Genomic DNA, 24,942 nt, shown 5'->3' with positions numbered 1-24,942 from the left:
TTTTTTAGGCCAAAGATCCTACTTGGTTGACGTAATCAGACCGTATAGCGTTCGCGTTGTGTTGTGTGATGTGTATTCTCAATTCAGACATGAACTTCCAATTAGCTTGGACCTTGTTGCTTTGTCCGACTCAGGTAATGAGACTTCGGCATCCCTTTGGTGTAGGTTAAGAAGTATAAAAGAAAACACACGCGAGTGCGGTGCGCACGAAGAAAAGCTCAAAGAATAGTAATGACGCTGACATGCCTGCTTCTGCATATAGTCCTACGCTCTATTGACCGCTGAGGACAGAAATTAGTCGTTCGGAGTTTAAAGGGATTGAAATTGGCAAAGTTACACAACCGATTCATGCATTTTTTATTTTCATGACGCCCGCCACATACACCTTTGACCGGTTTCAATATCGGACGACTCACACAAAAAGTTCGCCTTCCCACCGCCACGTGACCACACAAAGCGCCACCTTTAGTCATTGCACGAGGCGTATACTTTAATGGAACACTGAGGAAGCAACTGGCTCTCTGGAATGGTAGGAAAAGCCTACAACATGACCAATAAGAGAAGCAATGTTCTTGCTTCTCCTGCCGTGTGTCCACACTCCTCCCCTACTAGGGAAAATACAACAGTTGCCTCGTGACTTCATCGCACGCTATTTATTTGTAATTACAAAGGACATCTGACTTGCAACACGTGCGGTAGTCGTCACAGCAGTGCACGATGCTTTCTAGAGACACGAGTTGCAAGTCAGATGGTATGCTAGTGTGTGCACGGCGTAGGGACCGTTGGATATCCACCAGGGCCTCCCACTCCAACTCCTTTAGCAGGTCTTCAATTTCCACAGAACCACTTCATATATTGATGCTCAATTTAGTACGAATGCTCAGTATCAAATGCGTACTTCTGATACGATCTTTATTCCACAATTGAACTGCATATAACCAAAGCGAAGAAATATTCACAATAAAGTTAAGAAGTCGCGCAGTTCCGAAGAAAATATATCAAAGCTTTTTCTACAGCGAAACAATAAATCACAAGAATGCTTCAAGACTACTGCCATAATTGTATATCCCGACCAGCTGCATTTTCATCCAGGAATAATTATTGTTCCCCCGCCATTGCCTCCTTGTCCTCCTATTCCAACTCCTGTGCCGGACCCTCCATTTCCGCCGTTGCCGAAAAACCCTCCATTACCACCTGATCCTCCTACTCCAACTGCTGTACCAGATCCTCCATTTCCGCCGTTGCCGAAAAACAATCCATTACCACCTGATCCTCCTATTCCAACTGCTGTGCCAGCTCCTCCATTTCCACCGTTGCCGTTTAACCCTCCATTGCCACCTGATCCTCCTACTCCAACTGCTGTGCCGGACCCTCCATTTCCGCCGTTGCCGAAAAACCCTCCATTACCACCTGATCCTCCTATTCCAACTGCTACGCCAGCTCCTCCATTTCCACCGTTGCCGTTTAACCCTCCATTACCACCTGATCCTCCGATACCAACTCCTGTGCCGGACCCTCCATTTCCGCCGTTGCCGAAAACCCCTCCATTACCACCTGATCCTCCTACTCCAACTCCTATGCCAGATCCTCCATTTCCACCGTTGCCGTTTAGACCTCCATTACCACCTGATCCTCCCACACCAACTCCAGTGCCGGATCCTCCATTTCCTCCGTTGCTGGACAGCCCTCCATTACCACCTGATCCTCCGATACCAACTCCTGTGCCGGACCCTCCATTTCCGCCGTTGCCGAAAACCCCACCATTACCACCTGATCCTCCCACCCCAACTCCAGTGCCGGATCCTCCATTTCCTCCGTTGCCGGACAGCCCTCCATTACCACCTGATCCTCCGATACCAACTCCTGTGCCGGACCCTCCATTTCCGCCGTTGCCATTTAGTCCACCATCACCACCAGAACCACCTACTCCGACTCCTATGCCAGGTCCGCCGTCGCCTCCGCCGCCTCCGCTGCTGCCAACTCCACCTGGACCTCCGATTCCGACCCCTATACCAGCTCCTCCGTCACCACCATTGCCATTCAGTCCGCCATCACCACCGGAGCCACCTACTCCAACTCCTACGCCGGCTCCTCCGCTGCCTCCATTGCCGCCATCTCCACCTCGACCACCGACTCCGACTCCTATACCAGGTCCTCCATCGCCACCGTCGCCATTCAATCCACCATCGCCTCCATCGCCTCCTATTCCAATTCCGATGCCAGCTCCACCATCTCCTCCGTCCCCTCCGTCGCTGCCATCGCCTCCATCGCCTCCTATTCCAATTCCGATGCCAGCTCCACCATCTCCTCCGTCCCCTCCGTCGCTGCCATCGCCTCCATCGCCTCCTATTCCAATTCCGATGCCAGCTCCACCATCGCCTCCACTCCCGCCTCTGCGTTTGCTAGATCGCCGCCTGCCACTGTCAGAGCTTTCGGGATCACTATCGTCGTCCCCTCCAAAACTCAACCTTTTGCGGAGTTCTCCCTTCGTTTTCAGTTTCTTCTCAAGTTTGGCAGAACTGTCCAGTGACATTCTTCCTCTACCATCAGCTTGGTGCAACGTGAGAACGAAGCAACCTGAAAAGACGAGGTGCCATATGAGGTTGATTAATGATACGGCCGTGTTCATGCACACTGCAAACAAAGACTGCATTAAATTCAGGGGTTCAGAATGCATGAGACTGACCTCGAGGCACTCTTGCCAGTAATTGCTTCCAACATACAGGGGGCGTACGTTAGGTGCACATGCATATACACTAGGGGTGTGCGAATGCTTGGATGTTTCTAATACCGAAACCAATAATTGCGTATTCAATTCGAATTCATAATCAAATATGAAATTCTATTAAACATCACAGAACTGATGCTCTGAGGCTGGAACAACATAGAAAGGACAACATGCAAAGCCTCAAATTGCCTAAGAAATTAATGATGAAATATGGAAGTCACTGAAAAGGTTAGCCAGCTGTAGGACTCGAACCCACATTTTCTGGATTACCGGTCCAGGGCTCTACCAATTGCTAAGCTAACACACCTCCCCAGCGACTTCCAAGGGTACGTCATATGAAGGGACAAACCAGCCAGTCTCTCGTCCTCCTCTCACTCTTCCATTTTTGCTCACTCATACATACGACGGGATCGACGCAAGCGGCAAACATGAGAGAACTGATGTTCTGAGGCTGGAATATCATAGAAAGGACAAATACATACAAAGCCTCAAATTGCCAAAGAAATTAACGATGAAAGTCACTGAAAAGGTTAGCCAGCTGTAGGACTCGAACCCTCATCTTCTGGATTACCGGTCAGGGCTCTACCAATTGAGCTAAGCTAAAACACCTCCCCAGCTACTTCAACGGGCGCGTCATCTGAAGGGACACATCAACACTCTCTGTCACTCATCCCCCTTTCACTCTTACATTTTTGCTCACTCATACACACACTCATACAACGGGAACGACGCAATCGGCAACTGTTAAACACGAGAGAACTGATGTTCTGAGGCTGGAACAACATAGAAAGGACAAATACATACAAAGCCTCAAATTGCTTAAGAAATTAACGATGAAAGATGAAAGTCACTGAAAAGGTTAGCCAGCTGTAGGACTTGAACCCTAGTAGTGTTCGTATACAGCCATGTTCGTTCCCTCTGACTCTCACCCCGTCCCTTGGGTTGTAACAAGGACGACAGGGGCGACCTAAGGACGTCATAACGTCTGCGCGGTCAGTCGAGGTCAGCGCCTGCCTTTTCCTTTTTTGCCTGAGGGCTTTCTTCTTTTGCAGTCGGTAAACCTGTTCCTTCGGGGGGAGATTAGGAAATGAAACCTTGGGCGACCGTGGGCATGGCGGACTTAATTGTCCCGCAGGAGTTTCCCTGTGGGCAATGCTTCTTTAGAGCCTTGAACAGCTGACTAGCAGACTATACCCTGAACAAATGAGCGAGCGTGGACGGTGTAGCGTCAGCGCAAGGTCACAGGCTGGCTCTCCACCACCGCTGTGCACAGTCGCTTTTTGAGGCGTATTTTAAATTCAATTTCAGCGATAATTATGACTCTGCGGGGTGAATTACTGCTCATGGTGCATTTTACGGCCCTATTTAACAGAGTTATAGAAAGAAAACAGGGTGTTAAAAATGACTTCTGTGCTACTTTAAAGTAGCACAGAAGTCATTTTTAGCACCCAGTTTTCTTCCTATAAAACTGTTAAGTAGGCCAGTAAGATGCATCATGTGAAGTAATTTACACCACAGATTCATAATTATCGCGGAAATTGAATTTAAAATACGCCGCAAAAAGCGACTGTGCGCAACGGTGGTGAAGAGCAGTACCGGCCTGTGATCTGCCTGAAACCTCGCGCTGACGCTATAAGGAGAACGCTCGCTGATTGGCCTAGAGAAATGTTGTCTGCTACTTGGCTGTCGCCTGCTACTCGGCTGTCCGGGGTTCTGATAAAGCCTTTCTCCTTGCTCGGTAATGCTTCGGCCGCTCCTTCTATCCCCAATTCTCCGGGAAAACTGGCAAAACTGGTTTACGGCGGCAAAGGGACAAGGCGCTGACCCCCACTGACCGGCAAACCAGAACGAGTCTCCTTATGCCATCATCGGTGACGTGCCATCATACCTCCTCATCCTCGTTATAGCTGGAGTGGCGAGTTAAGGGTGAAGGCGCGGAGCTACGTTTATGTGAGTTTTTTTTTCTGGGAAACAAATTGCACACATCAAAACCTTTCGCGCTCTTCGCTATAATGACACACACACTTTCATCAGATGTTTTAATCTGTAATTTTTTTGGATGGCCCCCTGTACTCCTTTAACACCCTTGAGCCACGTCACCACCTCATCTCCAAGTATAGCTCTGACGCCAACAAAGGCAAGCTGCCTCCAGTGTCGTCACCACCACGGCCACCGAAACATAGTAGAATCCCATCCTTCGGTAGGCGTTTAGAGGCTTTATGGGCTCGTCTCGCTCCGAAATCGTCATTCTAGACATCACCAGCTTCGTGCCTGAATGATTGAGAAGACCGGTAAGAGAGACTGCGAAGAGCGCGAATGACTTGTGCGTCCCGAAATGCTTGGGACACAAAAATACGCTACGATAGTACTTCCCTGCGCATGAGAGAAAGAAAAGGTTGTTGTTGGGGGTGATGATGATGGTTGCCACTGTCGGCCTTACAGAGGTTGAGGGGGTGGGGGTGGGGGTAATGGCAGGATCAGCAGGCCGTTGTTGGTCACACAGAAGTGGGCGCCGTCATGACTATAGACGAAAAAGATAGAAAAGAAAGAAAAACGGGGCGCAGAGATTGGAGAAAGCACGTGAACGAAGCGTCTGTTCACCCAGAAAGCAGCAAGGGGGCATTCGCGGACGGGCCACAACACTACGGTGATAAAGAGGAAGCAACGTGGTGGTGGTGATGGCGGTGGGGAAAGTGCTCGCCGTTGTCGGCCTCACAGAGGTGGGCAACGTCGCGACTAACGTCCTTGGGGAATGTGCGTCCTGGGCCAGCTTCTAAGGAGACTGTGCCGAATTTTATCTGAAACCGTCTGAGGAAAGTTCAGGAAAACCCGAGACACACACAGCCGGCACCGGGATTCGAACCCGGGTACCTCCCAGTCTCTACATTACATGGCCCCACATGCCCTCACGGCATGACCTGACAGGACTTCATGACATGGTGACATTACCTCACGTGCAGTTGTTGTAGTGCCTTATTTAAGAGTGACCCGATGAGATGACCCGTAGATATAATCGGATTTTGCAGGCTGTTGTGCGCTCCCAGCTAAACCCAGGCAACAGTGTGCGGACCAACGTCACTGGAGTCGGTTATGAAGGGATGATGTGCGTCACAAAATGCGGCCTTCCGACTCGCAATCTGCTGCCGAACGGTCGCTGGACACATCTGCGTTCACGCTTTCGGTAGTATCGGACCGCAATCAGCCTGGCGACGCCGTCATCTGAGCGATTGGGAATCTCGCCGGCAATGCCAGTTACGTCACCAGAAGAGGTGAAGCAGGGAAGTGACGTTTCGAGCGGAAGCCGGCAGTTGGTTTTGAATTCGATGTTTTTGATATTTTACGAAAAAACACGAACGAATTTTCGGAACCTTTTTTTTGTGTTTTCTTCGTGGAAGCCATCTCCAAGTGGATATCACATTAACTTTCTTTCGTATTCCTCGCGGACACCACCTTTAAAGCCGTAATCGCATAGGGGTTTTCTCGACGGAAAAATGGCGAGCGCTCATCGATTTTCCACTCGGCTTAAAGAAGCACTGAAGTGATTCCCCCATTTGTTTTAGCTGTGACGTATTCTGAAACGAATAAAATGAGCTCCTACGAACGAACGACGAGTTCAGGTAAGCAATTTGATGAACGCCACCCAGGCTGCGCAAGACACGTCGGGAATAGACCTCTCCCTATTTACAAGCAAATGACGTCAGATGGTACAACAGCTCCGCCAACTTGGTAGACTGGAACTACAGTAGCAAAAATCAATATAGTATAAATATAGTTTTTTATATTGTAAAGTTTTTGTGCAATTCCTTGCATATTATTAGTTGCATGGCCTTGTTCTGCACCATTCTATCGGTAACCCTATCTTTTCGGTGGCCCTTACTAAAGATGGCTACCGGGCTTTTCCATCTTCAGGAGCCTGAAGGGCACGAGTTTCTCTCTGAGTGCACGTGGTGTCTCTATACAAAGCAGGCGCACACTAAAAGTCATTATAACAAACCACATTCCGCACAGGATTACGAAGTTGACTTTGGAGACGATGCAAACATCCCTGGGTGGAGCCTTCTTTTCTTTCCGTGACGGATCGGGAACACGAGTGAAGACACCAAAGCGACTAAAAACATGACCATATCTGTGTGTATCACTAATACAAAGAAGGAACCCTTGACCTTTGTGAAGGAATACGGCTTTGTGAAACGGCGGTGTTCTCAGTCCGAGCTGTTTCGGTTTCGTTATGCCTACCAACGTCATGATCACGTCACGGTGACGTTTCTTCGGTAGAGGTCTATTCGCGCTCGCCGCTGTTAAGGCGCTACACGTGGTGAATGTGCGCGGAAGCACGAACGCGACGTAGTAAACTCTTGCCACGGGGTGGGAAAAACGGTCTTCGCTTTCCGCTTTTCTTTTTGGTGGACCGCGCAGTGGTGGTGCTAATGAAAGAGCTCGCCCTTGTCGGCCTCACGGAAACGGGCAATGTTAGGACTAACGCACGATTTTTTGTGTTGGTGGTGCATATGCCGCACATCCTGGACCAATTAGGACGCCAACGGAAGTTGCGTCACATTCTTGTTTACTTGCGGCCTTCCGCGCGGAGATCATTACCAGCGTCGTGCACTGGGAAGGTATGTCACAACGAGGCCCGCAATATTCATACGGCGAATCTATGGAGGAAAGAGGATGTCATCATCGCCTACATTACAAAACGTTGCTGCGAGAACACGCCATTAAAATAACTTTTGGGCCGACATTGGAATAAAATTTGGGAGTGCACGTAAGTAAAGTGTAAGGTAAAAGTGAGTTCTGGTATAACGTACGCTGTCATCTTTGCGGATGTAAAGGATAGCGTGATGATTCTGCACAATGCGCAAAGCTATGCTCTTGTCTTGCGCGTGCGCAGAACCACCAATGCTACCCCTTACGTACGCCAAGGCGATGCACAAAAACTCACTATTGATGAGGACTCGACTTCCCTGTCGTTCGGCATGTTGTCAGACGCGGGGCCTCAAAAGCGCTCGCGTTTGAAGTGCCACTCCGGACTCGGAAAACAGCGTGTATTTTATTTAGTCCATGGAAGAAAGAAGCCTCAAGGATTCTATACGCGAAGTTTCAATCCTGTTCACTAACGCTGTGCGTTTCTGTCAATTTTTGAAGATCTGCTGAGCCTCCACAAGTTTCGGTGACGCAAGGAGCGTGTGACGTAATCATAAGCCCACAAATTGCAATGATGTCATGTTCTGGAGAGGGTACTCGTCTCCTAGCAACGACGCCGGCGTCCGGGGAGGGCATGTAGTGGAGAAATCACGTGACGCTGATCGGAAGAGGGGAAAATGGGAAAGTTGTCTTCTCCTTCCTGTGTGTTTTCCCCAAGGTCGGAGCGTGGGGCTCCGCACCGTGGCGCTCCGCTTACGGAGTGCAAAAAGTGAACCCCTAAAAGACGCGAAAGGCAACAACGTTGCCAGATGAGAGCCGGGCGCTCCGTCGGAGCCTAACATGACGTCGCAGTTATCAAAAATAAAAATTAATTTTCTCTAGCTTTCGCGTCACGTAGAGCCAAAATATTTTGCAGGAATATAAAGTGAGACAAGAAGATTTCAGCAACATAACTTTGGTGGGATTCTGAGGACACGAGATTTAGTCCGTAGTCGCGGGCAGAAGCGGCATACGTGCGCCCCGCAACCGCATGCGGCTCCGCACATCTCTACCGCATGTATGTACGTGCCCTCACGTCTTTCTGTATCGCGTTTACTACCTTCTGTGGAGAAAATGTATTCGTTCAATTCTACGCCCGAAACATTAGCTATCCGTCGAGTGTGTTCCCCCAGGTCCCAAGAGAGGTTCGTTACAAAGCTTGCCGAAAGGGCCTCGGACGACAAGCATCGCGCTGGACTGCAAAATCCAATTGAGAAGTGTCTGTCTGCGATTTCCCGTCAGTCTGACATCGCGACCGCGGAAATCGCTGTCATTCCGCCGAGAAAACGCTGTGTGTGAATACCGCGTAAAGGTAGCATCCCCAACCGGAAGTCAGAACGGTGTATAGACTCGAGTCATTCGCCAGTACACATCGGCTTTTTCGCGCCATACATGAATAAATAGCAACGATCCTTGTTTAAGTAATACTCACAAGTAGCGGCCAGCAAAATAGCTCCCCAATGCATACTGCTTGCACTTTCCGTGTGTCCCGCCGAGTGTCAAACGGGCGTGTGTTTGTGTGCACGGTGAGGAGCTGAACGGATGGTAAATACCTGTTGAGAAAATCAGGTTGGTGATCCCGTGACCTCGCCATCGCGTCCCTATTGGTACGTGAGTCGGCACACATTTCAACAGGTGTTGTGGCGCTTCGTGGGCGTTGGTGGTGTTCCCTTTACAAAATTTTCCAGTGCGCGTGCGGAAACAATGCCTCATTTTATCTTTGGGGAAATGCCTGCTCTACGATGAGGCGCTCGAAGCGACATACGCATAGCTTTATCTGGAGCACATTGTATTATGCTGATTTTTTTGTAAAGAAATGTGGAGTCTGTTGGTCCTCAAATGTGGAACCGGGCACTGGATGATAGCACAGCTCACCAGGGGTTGGTGGGGATGATGACGTGATTGCAGCACAAACAAATACATGTCAAAAATGATTATGAGGCTAGTAAAGTAGGTCATGGTCTGGTTACGCGGGGTCACAGCCGTAGCGTCTACTGTTTAGTGCTGATACCACCTCGATGATACCCCACAGCGCCGAATGCTTGATGCCTGACTTGGGGACCCACCACCCCGGAGTTCGATGGACTGATTTTGCACGCAGATAAAATGCGTCAGAGCACGGACTTCTATTGCTTCTAAGTCAAGCGAAATCAACCTGACCGTCATTGATGTAGCCTTGGTCTATTAACATCCCAGACGGCGTTGTTTCGTTCAGGGATCGGAACCGAAACTGACCCGGAACCGAAAACCGCTACAAACCCGTATTTTTCGCTGAACCGGAACTACAACAACAACTTTATTGTGAAATGATGAGAACCGGAACTGAAAACTGAACCGAACCAAAATACTTCTTTCTCGCGTTGAACCGAAAGAAATTCAGGCGGCTACCGGTTCGCAAAACGATTCAGATGTAATGTGCGTTTTGAGAGATCGGAACTACGATTTACACAGCGGACTCCGTGTTGCAAAACCAATTCGAAATCGAAACTGAACAAAACAAAACTGCAACCCAAGTGCAGGAGGTATTTCGTCCTGGTAGCTATTACGTTCATTCGGTTATATTAGTTTTGAGGTCGTCCTTTTGGCAGTTGAATCGGTTTAAACCAGTTCTAACCGATATTTTGCGCTGCTGCGTAGCTGAACCCGAAACGAACCAATATGCATAAACCCGAACTCGAACCGAACCGAATTAAATAACGGTTCCGATCCCTGGTTTCATTACCACCACTCGTGGTTCAGTGGTTAGCGTGCTTGCCATTTCACATCGAGACTGGGAGGTACCCGGGTCTGAGTCCCGGTGCCGGCCGTGCTGTCTGGGTTTTTTTCCCTTAGTTTTCCTCAGACGGGATGTCAAACATATGTAGAGGAGGTGGTGTCCCTCTACATGAGTCCGGCGATGATGGTATGCCACGGAGAGGCGATGACGGTGGCCTATCTCCATGGCCGCGCATGTGGAACTGAGAAGCGTGTGCTCCAGGTGCGTGTCCATCCTCGTCGTTGTCCACCGGCCGCTACACATATGTCGGCTCGGTTCCCTTAGAAGTCAGCCCAGGACGCACATATACCCCAGACCGTTAGTTGGGACGTTGCCCACCTCTGTGATACCGACAACGGCGAGCTCTCCCAGCGCTACCAGCACCGCATTGTTTCATTTTTGTGACATGTTAGTATATATAGTATCGTTTCTCTTCTGCAGTCTTTCTGGCCTGGATCTCACATTCACCTCAGAACATTCCTCTGCAATCTTATTGCCGTTTTTGAACCTAACCCTTCTCTTAAATGACGGGTTATGTCGGGAACGTGGCACGGTGGAGTCGAATACCTTGCTTTCTACACTGAGTTGCCACGCGAAATCTGCGAAGAATAGCCTCTCCGTTTCGTAGAGCTCACATTCTATCAGGACATGTGCGCCACGACGCAGCATTTGGAGCATAGGCTGCTATCAACAGTAACTGATCGAATGTAACTGTAATTGTGGAGTGAAGGCTATGTTGAAACCAAGTCTCCGCAGGAGGGACATAAAGTAGCATGGTAAACTGTCTGGAACTGAAAAGGAAAAATTTAGATCCACCTTCCACGTTAGAGAGACCTGTCAGTGATGTCCCAATGCCATTGCTCCCAAGTCGCTGTTTTAGGACCTGAGACAAAAGTGACCTTCTGTCCCCTCTCGGCAGCACGATTTGCACGACCCTTCGAGGCTGATGGGCAGCTATTGCCGCTCTGCCGCCTCTTCGTTCCCGCTCAAACCACAGTGACCCGGGACAAACTGCAGGGATATACGGTGACCTTCGTCGCTTATAGGCTGAGCTTGGTGGAGGATGTCTGTGACGACTGGGTCCAGCGACCCACGAATCCCAATGTAGATGGGTAGAAATCCAGCGAACCGGTAGAATGTAGGAAGGGAGTTGCCTCAGGACAGAAGCCGCCGATATTTCGAACAGAGACTGTTCTTCTTCTGGCCAGAAGAAGAACAGTCTCTGTTCGAAATATCGGCGGCTTCTGTCCTGAGGCAACTCCTTTCCACGAATCCCAATGTTCGTTATACATTGTATAGAACGGTCTTCGATTCCGCCCACGGACTCTCATGCGATATGTTCCGCGGAAACAGTATGGCTTCGTATAGCTCAGCCAACGTTGATCATGTGCAGTGGGAGAGACGGTATCCATATGGTATCCGTTGGGGTGACTAAAGCAGTCATAAGCATACACCGCGACATCGGCTCTTTTCCCCAACGCTTCGTGTTCTTTACGAAAACTAGCTTCCTCCCAGAGGTTTCGCGTTGCACATTACTATGTAAGTCACAGTCTTTCAAATTTGACGTCTCCGCGTCTGACGTCTCAAAGCGTCATTCACGCGGCCGTCGTCTAGAAAAAGCTGTGACTTAAAGGGGTTGAGACGGGTCATCCCACGTTATCCCAGATAAACCTAAAAGGCGGTTTTTGGCACTAATGTGAACTTGCGTTGAAAGTTTCACAACGAAAAGAGTAATAGACGCGAAGAAAATGGGCACTGCGAATACCGAAACTCCTGCGGTGGTGACACCGTGGTGACGCCACTGCCAGTGAGGCAGCGCACGGGAAGTCACGTGCTTACGGCTGCCAATAGGAATGGACGCAACACCGAGCTCTCGTCGGCGCTTTGCGCGGGAGTGTGTTCGAGGGCTTGTACCTCGCTAAGTAAGATATGTAGAAGGATGATTCTTTTTCCTTCGGTATTCTGGAGTGCAGTACAACGCGTCCATGATGTAATGAACCACATCTATGAAAGTGTCCCAACCCCTTTAAGGCGTTTAAAAACATTCGTTCCATCCAGGAAGCCAGCAGTTCATTTCACTTGAGTGCGGCTCATCTTACGTTGGCCAAACTAAGCCATGCATCAATGATCGCTTAAGGCCCAACCGCATGAGGCGTTTTTTAGAGGCAAATATGCCGAACTTTTCGCAACGGCAAGCGTCGCTGCCTAAAAACGGTCTAACCAGATCGACCATCGCCAAGCTCTTGAGTACTTCCATATTTTTCTGCGGGACACCGGATCTCCTCTCTACTCTATGATGTGCCTGCGTACCTGTGTTGTGTGTGTGTGTTCTTGTGTGTTGTGTTTTTGCCCAGCATTCTGTTGGTGTTTCACTTACTCCACTTACTATCCACCCCTATTCATCATCGTTCATCACCTCATCATCAGGATACATCTCATCCTGCCCATTGTGCCTTAGGATAGTTTGCCGCACCTCATGTGGAGAATTTCCCAATCATTATCATTAATTTATCTGTTGTTGTCGTTGCCTAAAAACGCCAAAAGATAACCGACCGCATGCAGCGTTTCTACAACGGCGGGTCGATGCACACGTTTCAATGCTCTCTGAAGGAAAGAAATCCCACATCACTTGATTAACACTTTTATTATAAGTGAAATAGTCTCAACCACAGGTACTTTTGAGGGAAACACATAACTTGAATATGCCTCTCCTATATGGGACCATTACCAAATCACCTACACAGAAGCGTTAGAAGCTGTCCAGAATAGAGCGGTCCGGTACATTTGTAATAATTTCAGTCAAGAGTCCAGCATCACGAGTATGAAAGCCCAGCTCTGCTTTCCTTCGCTTGAAGCACGTCGCACCATCGCTGCATTATCACTTTTTCATAGTATCTTTCATTACAATTCCATTAATTCAGACATGCTTACCAGGGCTACATTTATCTCCCAGAGGGTTGACCACCTGTACAAGGTGGGCTCGGTCCACTGTCACCGTAACTACTCCCTTCATTCTTTCATTCCTCGCACAGCCAAACTTTGGAATGCTCTTCCCTCGAACATAATCCTGCTTCACGATCCACAGAAGTTCAAAGCCGCCCTCACAAGCCATCTCCTAGGATAGTATGTGCGTAACGACTCGGTCTTGTAAATCCAGTCTTCCTCCCACCTTTTGCCGTTTTGCAGTTATGCATACAGGTTGCAGTGTAAACATGTAGTGTGTATACATGTGTACATGTGTGTATATATATAGATATAGATAGATAGATGTATAGATATATAGTGTGTATACATGTATACATGTGTAGTGTTGTTAGATATGTGCACGCGTTTTTTATATTATCTTTTTGTTGTTATTTAATTCTTATCAGGGTGATACACGTTTATTAGCTGTGTGCATTATTTCTCGTATAACAGCAAATCGCAGTTATGTTACGCCTATGTCGTGCCTCCCATTGTGTAATGACCCTTGTGGTCCCTCAACGTATAACCAAAATAAATAAATAAATAAATAACGAACAAGATACTGCAGCAATGCGCACTCACGAAGCCATTTGTTGTGAATGCCGGTCCCGATATTCACGAGGCACCCAAATACTCGAAGCGAGCACATCATTCCAGTTGACATCTTCATTAATCTGTTGCACACTACTCTTTGCGTTTTGCGTGTTAAATACTCATACAAGAATTGCGTTTTTAACATCCGCAACAACCCTCTGATCTTCTCCCCAACTCAATCCACCCGAGCAATCTTGGGAATTCAGCGTCCCACCATCTATGGGGTTTCCCGAAAACTGGCTCGACCTGATGGACCTAACCTGAGGCTAATTTCTGATTGGCCACTTGCGCACGCCGCTTCCCTCACCCACCTCCCAGAGCAGCCGATATTTGCTCGCCTTGGACTTCGGGGGCGGAGGCGGGGTTTGCCAAACGCCGCTTGCGGTTCGGCGTTTAGCGAACATTATTCGACGTTGAAAAAATCCTGATTTTTCTGAACTAACTAAACAGACACCTGTGTCCTTGTTCCAACTGTGTCCCCATTTGGACTCCATGTCAAGCTGTGTACAGTCTAAATGATGTCAAATCCCGTGTCGCTTTGGAGGTCGTCTAGTTAATCCGTACCCGGCTTTGGATTAGCAGGCCCTCGGTACAAACGCATCACATTAGCGTAGCAGATTTGTGCTTCCAAAGCGCCTGTGGTTCCTTAGGTAGATACCAGTCCGCGTGGCTCAGTGGTTAGCGCGGTGGCCATGTCGCGTCGAGACTGGGAGGTATCCGGGTTCGAATCCCGGTGCTGGCTGTGCTGTTTGGGGTTATTCCTGGCTATACGTCAGACGCTGTCGGACATATCCCTTAGAATTCGTCCGCTGTCGACACAGTTCCCTTAGAAGTCGGTCGAGGACACACATTCCCGCAGAACGTTAGTCGTGACGTTGCCCACCTCTGTGAGGCCGACAACAGCGATCTCTTTCACACCCACCACCACCACCCTCCTTTCGATGCTGGCTACATCAACACATCACTTTGACGGCGCAATGAAAATTGCATTAAGCGAAGCACGTTTGCGTATATTTGGAGCGATATCTAAAAGAACCGTTTTATGCACTCTTGACCGTATTCTTAAATGATCCTCGACTTCCCGCCTCAGCTCCAGTGAGTGGCGGAAGGAAGCGTCCCTCTACTCGTCGAGAAGGAAATAGCGGCACTTACTCGAGGCTACAACGGATTTCCTCTGTCTGTGGGGCGTTCCAAGTCAAAGTCGATTTTTGAAGCACAAAACCACTCGAGAAGCTTCTAGAACGGAAGATGATGTCGAGAACCGTCCAAGAATGCTCTGTATTTTAAATTATCCCCAACTCGACCTTCCGCATTCACTATATAATTATGGTTGTATAGCGTTTGGTTTAGACAACAGTGAGTTTTAGTATATCGTACGCTATCGCCTTTGCGCACGTAAAGGATAGCGCGGTGGTTCTGCGCAATGCGCAAAGCTCTACTTGTGTCTTGTGCGTCTGCAGAACCACAAACAGTATCCCTTACGTATACAGGGGCGATAGCGTACGATGTGCTGGAACTCACTAGGAATGCACGCCTGAGAAACTATCTTGGTAATACAATGCAGCCGCGGTGGCTGCCTCCCTCTCCCCCCAATCACGTTTATGACACGGACATGACTTTACTTTCTCGTGGTGGTGGTAGATAAGAACATATACTGAGTGCTTCAGTGCATGATTTGCGCATGTGAGCAACAGGCAAGAATAGGACATGCTGCGAGGAGGCAAGTCGCTAAGTGACTGATTTTGGGGTGTCAATTTTTTGTCGAAATCTTGCAAAAAAAAAAAAAAAAACGTGATTTTGATTGGAATAGTGTGTTATCTCCATCATCATTTCTCACTATCTACAAATGGCACTGGAGCAGCGCCCAGCCTGCTGGGCGACACCAGCCCCATCTCATCATCGTCTCTTTATGTGTGTGTGTGTGGCATTAGGCTTCCGAATTGTGGAAGAAAAATGCTGCTTTTGCTTGGCAATTTTTCTAGTTTAATTACGCAAACTAGCTTAGCGTGACACGAATGCAAACGGCCTTAACCTGTGGCGAAAGTCTGTCGGAGTGTATTCCAAGTAGCTTTATAATTTTTTGAAGTAAAACCTACTTTTAGGAAATTAAATACCTCCTCACGTGGAACACCGTGTATGAAGAACAAGATACGAGGGGTGTTCAACTCAAACCGGGACTTTTCATTTTTCGCAAAAGTAAAATGAACTTACAGACAAGAAATTAGGTTTATTTTTCAACCTAATCTCCAGCTGCACTAATACATTTGTCCCAGCGTTTCACGAGGGCTTGGATGCCAGCACCGGCGTAGCAGCCATGATCGGACCGCATTCTTGACCTCATCGTCGCAGCTGAAGTGGCGGCCACCAAGGAACGCCTTCAGTGGCCCGAAGAGATGGAAATCGCTGGAGGCGAGGTCTGGACTGTTAAGGGGATGTGGCAGCAACTCCCAGCCAAGTTCCTGTAAGGTGCGTGTCGTGAGATGCGCGGTATGCGGGCGTGCATTGCCCTGTAGGAGGAGGACTCCTTTGGTGATGAGGCCCGGCCGCTTTTGCTTCAGCGCCTTACGCACATCCCTGAGAACCTGGCAGTGATATGCACTATTGATGGTGGTACCATTGGGCAGAAAATCAGCATGAACAACGCCAGCCTTGTCCCAGAAAACCGTGGCCATTACCTTACCCGCAGACGGGGGGCTTCGGAACTTCTTGGGAGCTGGCGAGCACGGATGCTTCCAGTGTTTTGATACGCGTTTAGACTCAGGAGTGAAATGATGCACCCACGTTTGATCTCACGTGATGATCCGATCAAGGAACGGCTGTCCTTCAGTGTCGAAACGGTACCTTAGCTCTTGGGAGATTTCCAGTCTTCTCTGCCGGTCAAACACGGACAGCTGCCTCGGGGCTCAACGGGCACTAACCAAGGTATATCTAAACAGATAGCGCAACTCCCATAGGTCCCTGTGTCTTCAAAATGACGCAATGATAGAGACGGCCAGCGCCATCCATCCGTTGCGCGGACTACTACAATTGTAAATAAATGACGTCAGAGATGATGTCAGTACTATGAATAATAAGTAGTGCATAATTGGCCATGGCACGTTTACATTCGCGCACTTTGTTTCCGTTGTACTCCCTTTTCCTCACCCAGGCAACAACACCAGACGAGAATACGGAAAAATAAATCATAACAGGTTTAATTAAACATATCAATTCGAAATACATACAGTTATCACAGATTGAGACAACTCCAAACTGAAGGGCATCGTGACGACCACACAGAAATTAGGAAGGTTCACATAAGGTCCATTTCTCACTTAGAGCTACACGTATACACGTAGTGATTGGACGTTTGCATTTATTCAATGAGTGGCCATTATAGGTACATTGCAACAAAACATGGCATCGTTGGTGCACAACTGATTCTAACTTTCCAAAACTGGAGGTGTTCATGAATGATAGCGTCCGTCTTTTGAGCCAGTTCGAGACATGTTATCCGTCGGTCCTTGAGGATCAGGTGCGGATGTAGTTCCGCATCGGGACCAGTGGCTTTTTTTTTAAAGAAAACAGAATAGAAACAAAAATCAACCGCTTTTACGTGAAAGAGGAAGTAATTAGTAACGAAATTAGACAGGAATGAATCTTCGTGTATTGCGTAAAACGTATAAAAAATTAAATTTTATCGCCGGTTTCTTGATGGCGGTCCGCCATCTTGGCTGAGGACCTTCTGGCCTAACCCGAGGCACAGTCTAGACGCCCGCAACCCCGTAATGCGTGCCTAGGGGGTGGCGGCGCCCCCCCCCCCAAACCCATTCCTCCCAATCTGTAGAACCTAACTTAACCTAACCTCACTAAAGTGAGGTGATTTAGCCCATTTCAACGACCCTACCTTTTGCAAGACGGCAAGTTTCGAATCCGTAAGGCTTAGCATTCCCGTGTTTCTCCTGCGCTAAAAGTGAATCAGATGGGGTTGTTTAAATGCATATAAAAAACTTCTAGTACACAGAATTTTATAATTCTTACATTTTTAGATTCAGTTTATGATCTTCTTCCACTTCTATGCAATATTTACTTTCCTAACCCTTTCACTAATTTTTAAAAACGAGTGATCCCGATACGGAACTACACCCTCAGGCGCTTCACAAGTTGCATGTTCTCACGAACTTTGACACTTGGCTCTGAGCCGCCCCGGCCGGGATCTTCCTGCACTAATATACGGCCGTCTCGGAACCGTTTGCACCACTCAAACGCTTTGCTGCGGCTAAGTGTCTCGTGGCCATACTGAGCCTGAAGTCTTCTGTGAATTTCAGATGACTATACGCCTTCATTCAAGAGAAACTTCATGACAATTCGCTGTTCAATGTGCGCGCTCACCTCGTTGTTAGCCATCTTGTCCAGCAATGTCAATTGTCAATATGTGTTGTTAAATTTGAATTCGTTGTGTACATCGTGTGTATTTTTATCGCCTTTATAAACATGTGTGTTCCCGGCGTTTGGTCAGTCTTCAATCTTGTCCAGCATGTGTCTTCTGTTTTGCACAAACTTTGGAGCACCACGTGGTGAACGCGGAGGTCTGTCGCGTGTGAAAATGACAAAAAAGTAGTAGCGCGAGCCATTTGTACACTCAGGAGACAGAAAGTCCCGGTTTGACTTGAACACCCCTCGTACTTCCCGAGTACTGCGCGTTTGCGCACTTTATCTTACAGAGCTCCTGTTGATGTCGGAACGGTGACCGCATTTTAATTTGTGGATATTTGTGGGAATGTCTGCCGTTTGCCTGTTGTGTTGGACAATATACACACTAAAACTACAGCATTAAAACTACAGGGTGGCACCCTATAGAAGTCCACCATCCTGGCCATCCAGTGCTCGGCAGTTACTGAATGTACGTGGAACATTTTGTTATCCACATACAGGGTGTTTCCTTTTTAGTCTTTACAGACTTCTTATTAAAAAAAAAGCTATGAGAGCAGCATATATGTCGTTTTTGCAGTTAAGTTCTACGGCCAGGCGGACATCCCCTCAAAAAAGTGCAGCCGGTCCTCGTGGTTTAACAAAGAGCTCAAGAGGCTTAGAATTAAGGAAAATTGGCTGTTCCGCAGGGCACGTAGCAGTAACGATTGCGACCTGTGGGCTAGATATCACCACAGCGCGAATGATTACGAATGATGTACGGCCGTATAGTGTGTTAACACGTATAGTGTGTTAACACTATATAAACAGTCTGCACAGTCTGCTAAAGCTACGTACTTCAATACGATACTGCCATCACATCTTCGTACTAACCCTAAGCTATTTTGGAATTCCGTTCGGCCTCATCATAGGCATACAGTAAACCTCATGGTCAATGATACTGCTGTATCACCTGATTTGGGCGCGTGTGTTCTTAATAATGAGTTATCAAAATCGTACACTGTAAGAGATCCTCAGGCTCTATTACCATCCATAAACGACGCATTCACTGCAGCTTTTCCTATGGACCCTCCTATCATCGACCCTGTTGGAGCATTTTCACTCATTGACAACCTAAGGCTATCATTCAGCTGTGGAACCGTCAACATCACGTCTAAGTTTCTCAAGAGTACGAAGGAGACGATTGGCATTTTACTGTGCCAAATATTTTCGCAATCTATTGAGTACTGTAGGATTCTGGACGACTGGAGGACTGCGAAGGTGGTTCCTGTCTACAAGTCTGGTAGCAAGCAGGATCCGATTAATTACAGACCGATATCGTTAACTTCCGTCCCCTGCAAGCTTCTCGAGCATATCATTAATTGCAACCGTTAGTCCGTTACACAGTTAGTTAGTTGGCACATACCGCGTATGTGCCAAGACTTTGGAAGCTTTCTGGGTCCCCAGCTTTGTTCTCGAGCCAAGGTCACTGCGTTGTCGAAGTCAAAACTTTCTGACTTCGACAACGCAGTGACCTTGGCTCGAAAACAAAGATGGAGACCGAGAAAGCTTCTAGAGTCTTGGCTCATACCCGGTGACACCTCGGTTCGTAACAAAAACCGTGGCCCCCTTCCCGAACAATACTCCCATCCCCTTAAATAGCGACTGGTTGTGTAACCTCTCATTCAGTTTGGCACTGATGATGTCCGTCGCATGAAGGACGAAACGTCTGAGTAAACCTTGTTACTTTGTTATGTTAAGTCGGAGTCTACTTTTTTGGCTAACTTGGCAGAGAGTTGGGGACCGACGTGTTAAAAGAATTCCAACGCCCACTATGAACGGTGATGCACTCAGTCGGCACAGGGAACGTCAGTTCCATTCGACGAGCCAGTTGACTTAGTTAGGGAAACCATAAACAAACGTTCTTCAGGTCAACGGTTTGTAGTCTTGAAGAATCATTGTTTGCGGGCCCCATCCTCCAGACAATCTTTCTGTCGTCGTGATACTTTGTGTCACCTTCGTCTCTACATTGTGGAACGATCCGTCATACGTGGCACACTAGCCTGACATGTAGTAGAGACAAATAGAAGAGTACAAGCTAACTGTTGTTACATTGTCAGCATACATTTCCCCGAATTTCGGGGAAGGCAAGTTTCGTCGACTTTTGTGTTTTTGTCCCTTCTGCATTCCACAAAGCTCGGGAACATGTATGCCAATAATGGCGAAGTAATGACTTTGTAATGTCATTACTTTTTCGTAGTAATTGTAATGTTATTTCATTACATTTCAGTTGCAGTAATCGGTTTAATTAAATTCTAACTGGAGTAATAAGTAGTGTAACGTAATTACATTTTAGAAGTAATTTACCCAGATAGGATGTCGGGCAGTTGGTGCATAGCTTACAAGTAGTAGTTGGCCTCACCTTCCCCCCTACATCACACCCCCCCCTAACATGTAGAAACCAGCGAAGAGATGTGAGCACAAGGAAAAAGGAGTGGACAGGACAATTAACCGCTATGTGTATATAGAATGTGTGGATGTACATAAAAAATAATAATAAAAGTGGACGACGACACGCTCTGGTTATTTAAGTCCTGAGCACGAAATTCACAATTATTCTCGCTTGTTCGTTAAATAAAGCATCTCGACAAAACCATCACAAGTCCCTTGAGCCACTTTCAATGTGATGGGAGAGCGTCTCACAGTCGCGTTCGTCATTTATCTTCAGCTGCACATAGCCGTGAAGTACCTTGTATGTGACTACGGAAGACACGTACCAATGGACCGTGGCCGTACGTAGCCAGTAAGGATGCATCCTTAGAATGGCCCAAACATCGATCAAAGGGAGAGCACGTTCTCCACACGTTTCCTCCACTGAAACATAACTGTTAAAAAAATAATAATAATAATAATTGGGGCACTCCCTGCGTTGAAGAAGTTTTGGGCGTAGAATTTTGCTTTGGCGACTTCCGTGATAATCACGTTAATGAGTTGATGACTTCGACAGAGTTGCAGGACTAGTTGCCAGTTGAAGAAACTCTCGTAGGCGACACTAACAGCCGTTGCTTGGTGATCCCCCCTTGGTGTTTGATCCCGTTGGGACGAAATTGGCGGAGAAACCTTAGACGTATAGAAGGTTGCTCTTGGACACGCTATGCTGCGTAACGCCAGCACCTTACATGTAATATCTTGAGTGTCAACCGCGGAAACGATAGGAAAGACGTGAATTCTAAGTCAAAACTCTGCAAGAAGAAATCGCGTGGTTGTCCCGACGCAACTTCCAATGCCTCTGCGCTGTCGCAGCCTACTTTACAGGCACAACAAAGCTTATGCTAGTTAGCTGCAACAAGCGCTGAGAGGAGAATGAAATCATCCTGCGATCTCTTATAATTTATTTGATCGTTTTTATTGACGGAATGCACGGAATGTAGCAGTCCAGCCGTCAATCCTGTCCTTATACAGCTCACCAACCTCCGTCGCCTCCATCTCCTCCATCTCCTCCATCTCCTCCATCCCCTCCATCCCCGCCGTCTCCGCCGTCTCCCCCGTCTCCTCCATCTCCTCCGCGCCCCCCATCTCCACCAAACCCACCAAACCCTCCCATTCCGCCGTCTCCTCCGTCTCCTCCATCTGCTCCATCTTCTCCGTCCTCATCGAAATCGTCACCGTCTTCAGGGTCACCGCTGTTTATTCCGAAGTGAAATCTGGAGTTAAGCTTGCTTGCCAATTCGGCTTTTTTCCTGAGCGAAAGTCCAATACCACCATCACCAAGGCCTTGTGCTTCATGTAAGAACACAGCAATTACACCTGAAAAGAGAAAGGAGGAAGGAGGATTGACATGTAACACTTACTAAGGGCGACTCCTTTTTTCCTTGGGTACAGAATAAATCTTTCTCTCCATTACATTCCTTTCCTAACAAAGGAACAAAAATAAATGATCAAAATAAATAAATATCGAATTTGTTTGCGTTTATCCGAGCACTGTCCTACTCTTGCGATTAATGCCATTGTAGCAGACACTGGCTTGCAGGGCAAACTGTCACTACACTTACTGCAGAAATGGTATTGCCGTAATCATGTGGTACATAATTTCATCATAAGAAACACCAGGAAAAATGTAAATCAAAGTAGGATTCCATCACGGAAATGCACTAAAATGGGGCATTGAGAGGGAGCTAAATCACGGAGTTCAGTAAGGACATCATGTATTTCACTTGGAGTAGAAAATATTCACTTGGAGCAAAATTTGGTTGGACTTGGAATCCGAATTGAACATTACAGAACATGTCATGATCATTTGGACGAGAGTTATGCAAGGGCGTTGTACGCAAGACATGAACCAGCTGGCCCTGCCCAATAGGTTTGCGCAAGGTTAACCCCTTGAGCACGTTCTGCCAGAATTTAGAAATATGCAGTCTGGCCTTATGCACTTAGTTAAGAGATTTGCTCACACAAATAAAATAAGAAGTCCGTCTCAATGGATCTATTATACTTGTCAGTGCGCACTTGCGGATGTGACAATTCAAGCATCTCGCTGTTTTAGTTCGAATTATTGTACCGCGTATTTTTAACATACATCTTTACTTTTTATAGCTTGCAATTGACACTTTGCCGATGTGAAGCACTCTGTGGGCAACCTGCAAACGCGACGACAGACACGGCTATGGCGCAAGACTGTATTGTTAGTTCATGAGCACGACCGCACATGATCACAGTTGTCCCACGACGCAACATCAGGAATTGTCCTTGATCGCTTCAATAGATAAGACATAGTTTTGCATTTTCTACTTTCTATTTGCCACTTCGCGGAAGTGAACACCTCTGTGGGCATCTTGTGGCGCCAGAGCTCCGTTGTCACGAACACGATATACTACTCATGAGTCATTACTATATACAGGGAGGACGTTTTTCTTAGCTGGACCAGATTTTCTAGAAGAAATCTGTAAGAGCAGTTTGACAGATATCGTTTTTGCAGATGGGTTATACAGCCAAGGACACACCGTCTCGGAGACAGTATACATACAGTTAATGAATGACTAATTACCTAGTAAGTGAAATAGTTGAATGAGAGACAATCCTCGTTGAAAGCCATTCTTTTTGTTTAAATTCTGAGAAGGCATGTGCGTTGAGTGCGCCGAATTTTGATGTGCCCATGAGACGAAACCGAACCCGCGCGAATCAGACGCGAATCCTGCCACCTGCTCAGTTCTCGGTAATAACCGAAACCTGCGCTCGACAGGGCGTTTATTTTTATTCGTTACAGAATTTTCATTAAAAACTAGCAGAGCAAAATAGATGCCGTTTTTGCAGTTGAGTTATATGGCCCGGTGAACATTCTCTCGAAGAAAGTATGTAACTACAAGATCACTAATTACCTAAGCTTCATTGATTAACTCTTTAATTAGGGGATTTCACGCAAAAAAAAAAGAAAAAACAGAACGGGACATATTTCCCGTTGAAAGCCATTTCATGTTTAAAAACCCTTAAACGCGCACGTGCGTGGAAATATCCATCGCTGAGTTTCGCTATGCAAATGAGCCGAAACAAGAACTAAGCACTTTTCGAGCGCAGAAAGAGCGACAGGCAAACCACGTGAGAGGGCTACATGCTTCGGAGGGATGGAGTTCATTGGAGTAGGAGCTAATCTGTTGGCAGGATAGACCGCTCTTCAAGATGAGGCGTAGGCCCTGCCATTTCTGCTCTCGAAAAGTGCGTATTCCTTGTTCTTGTTAGAGAGAATGCTCCCCGGCCATATAACTCAACTGCAAAAACGGCATCTAGTTTGCTCTGCTACTTTTTAATAAAAATTCTGTAACGAATACAAATAAACAACCTGTAGAGAGCACATTTCGTAATCTAAACGATGACCTGCACTCCCAGGTTTATTGACAGGATAAGAGGCTACCGCAAAACTAAGTGCAAGACACATATGTTCGTAGAACTCACACGCACATTCAATACCGATACTCACAGGTGGTCAAGAACACAACACCCCAATGCATCTTGTCTCCAGATGATACCGAACGGATGCGAACGTGTAGGATTATTGTTTTGCGCAGGAGGGGAAGCGGATCTTAAATAGGGGACACAACACGTCGTGTTAGTGCTCCCACGACCTCGTCCGAGTGTTCCCATTTTATCCGTGGCAGCACATGTTGCCATACTTTTGTGTAGGTGCTGCGATGTTCCATGAGCGAGCACGTGCTGTTCTTTTTCGAAACTTCCTGGGACGCGTACGGGCTTACGCGTAAGGTCAGATACGCGTCTCTCGATTGTAATCCGCTGTCACAGTGTGGGCGTTGTTTCATGTTTACGGTGCTCCCGTTAAGCTTGATTCACATTACTCCGTTTATGGCTGCGTGCAGCATCTTACGTGTACCTTCGTACCATACACTGTGTATTCACACGAGCGACAACCTGAAGGAATATTTTAGTGAAGGAAAAAGCGAAAACACTGCGCACAGAGCCGAAGTTCGGTCCCGTGTTATGTTGAGTATTCACGCGATGCGGAATATCGGGAGTGGCGTACTGCGCATTTAGCAGACGACAGCAGACTCAGCGTGTTTTCCTGTCGTCTGCTACGAAATATCTTGTGGCTGCGTAGCAGGATATTCCCCACGGTTAGCAGTGTACGTGAAGACACGACGTTGAGCGCTCGCGCTCACGTGACAGCAGAAAGCTATGACGCTTTTCGCATCTTCTGCTTCTGGGGGAGTGTCGCTCGTACGAATACACGGACAGAAGGATGTTCCGTTGCAATGATTCGCTGGCAGCGGACTTAACACGCAAGCGCGACCATAAACGCAACCGTGTGAATCGGCCTTTACGC

At 47.6% G+C, this 24,942-nt stretch overlaps 1 protein-coding gene across 1 annotated transcript; it reads right to left on the bottom strand.

Moving 5' to 3' along the window:
- Positions 1-1,084: 1,084 nt before the first annotated feature.
- Positions 1,085-24,115, bottom strand: LOC135400548 (uncharacterized). The gene is made up of 3 exons (XM_064632385.1): positions 24,085-24,115; positions 21,585-21,920; positions 1,085-2,577 (listed from the first exon to the last, which is right to left on the bottom strand). Exons 1-3 carry the CDS (start codon positions 24,113-24,115, stop codon positions 1,085-1,087), a joined length of 1,860 nt encoding a protein of 619 aa, XP_064488455.1.
- Between the last annotated feature and the right edge of the window lie 827 nt (positions 24,116-24,942).

The sequence above is a fragment of the Ornithodoros turicata genome, chromosome 7 (genome assembly GCF_037126465.1).
Source record: "Ornithodoros turicata isolate Travis chromosome 7, ASM3712646v1, whole genome shotgun sequence".
Classification (NCBI taxonomy): Eukaryota; Metazoa; Arthropoda; class Arachnida; order Ixodida; family Argasidae; genus Ornithodoros; species Ornithodoros turicata.
Note: the sequence above shows the minus strand (reverse complement) of the source record. Positions and strands in the feature narration are given on the sequence as shown.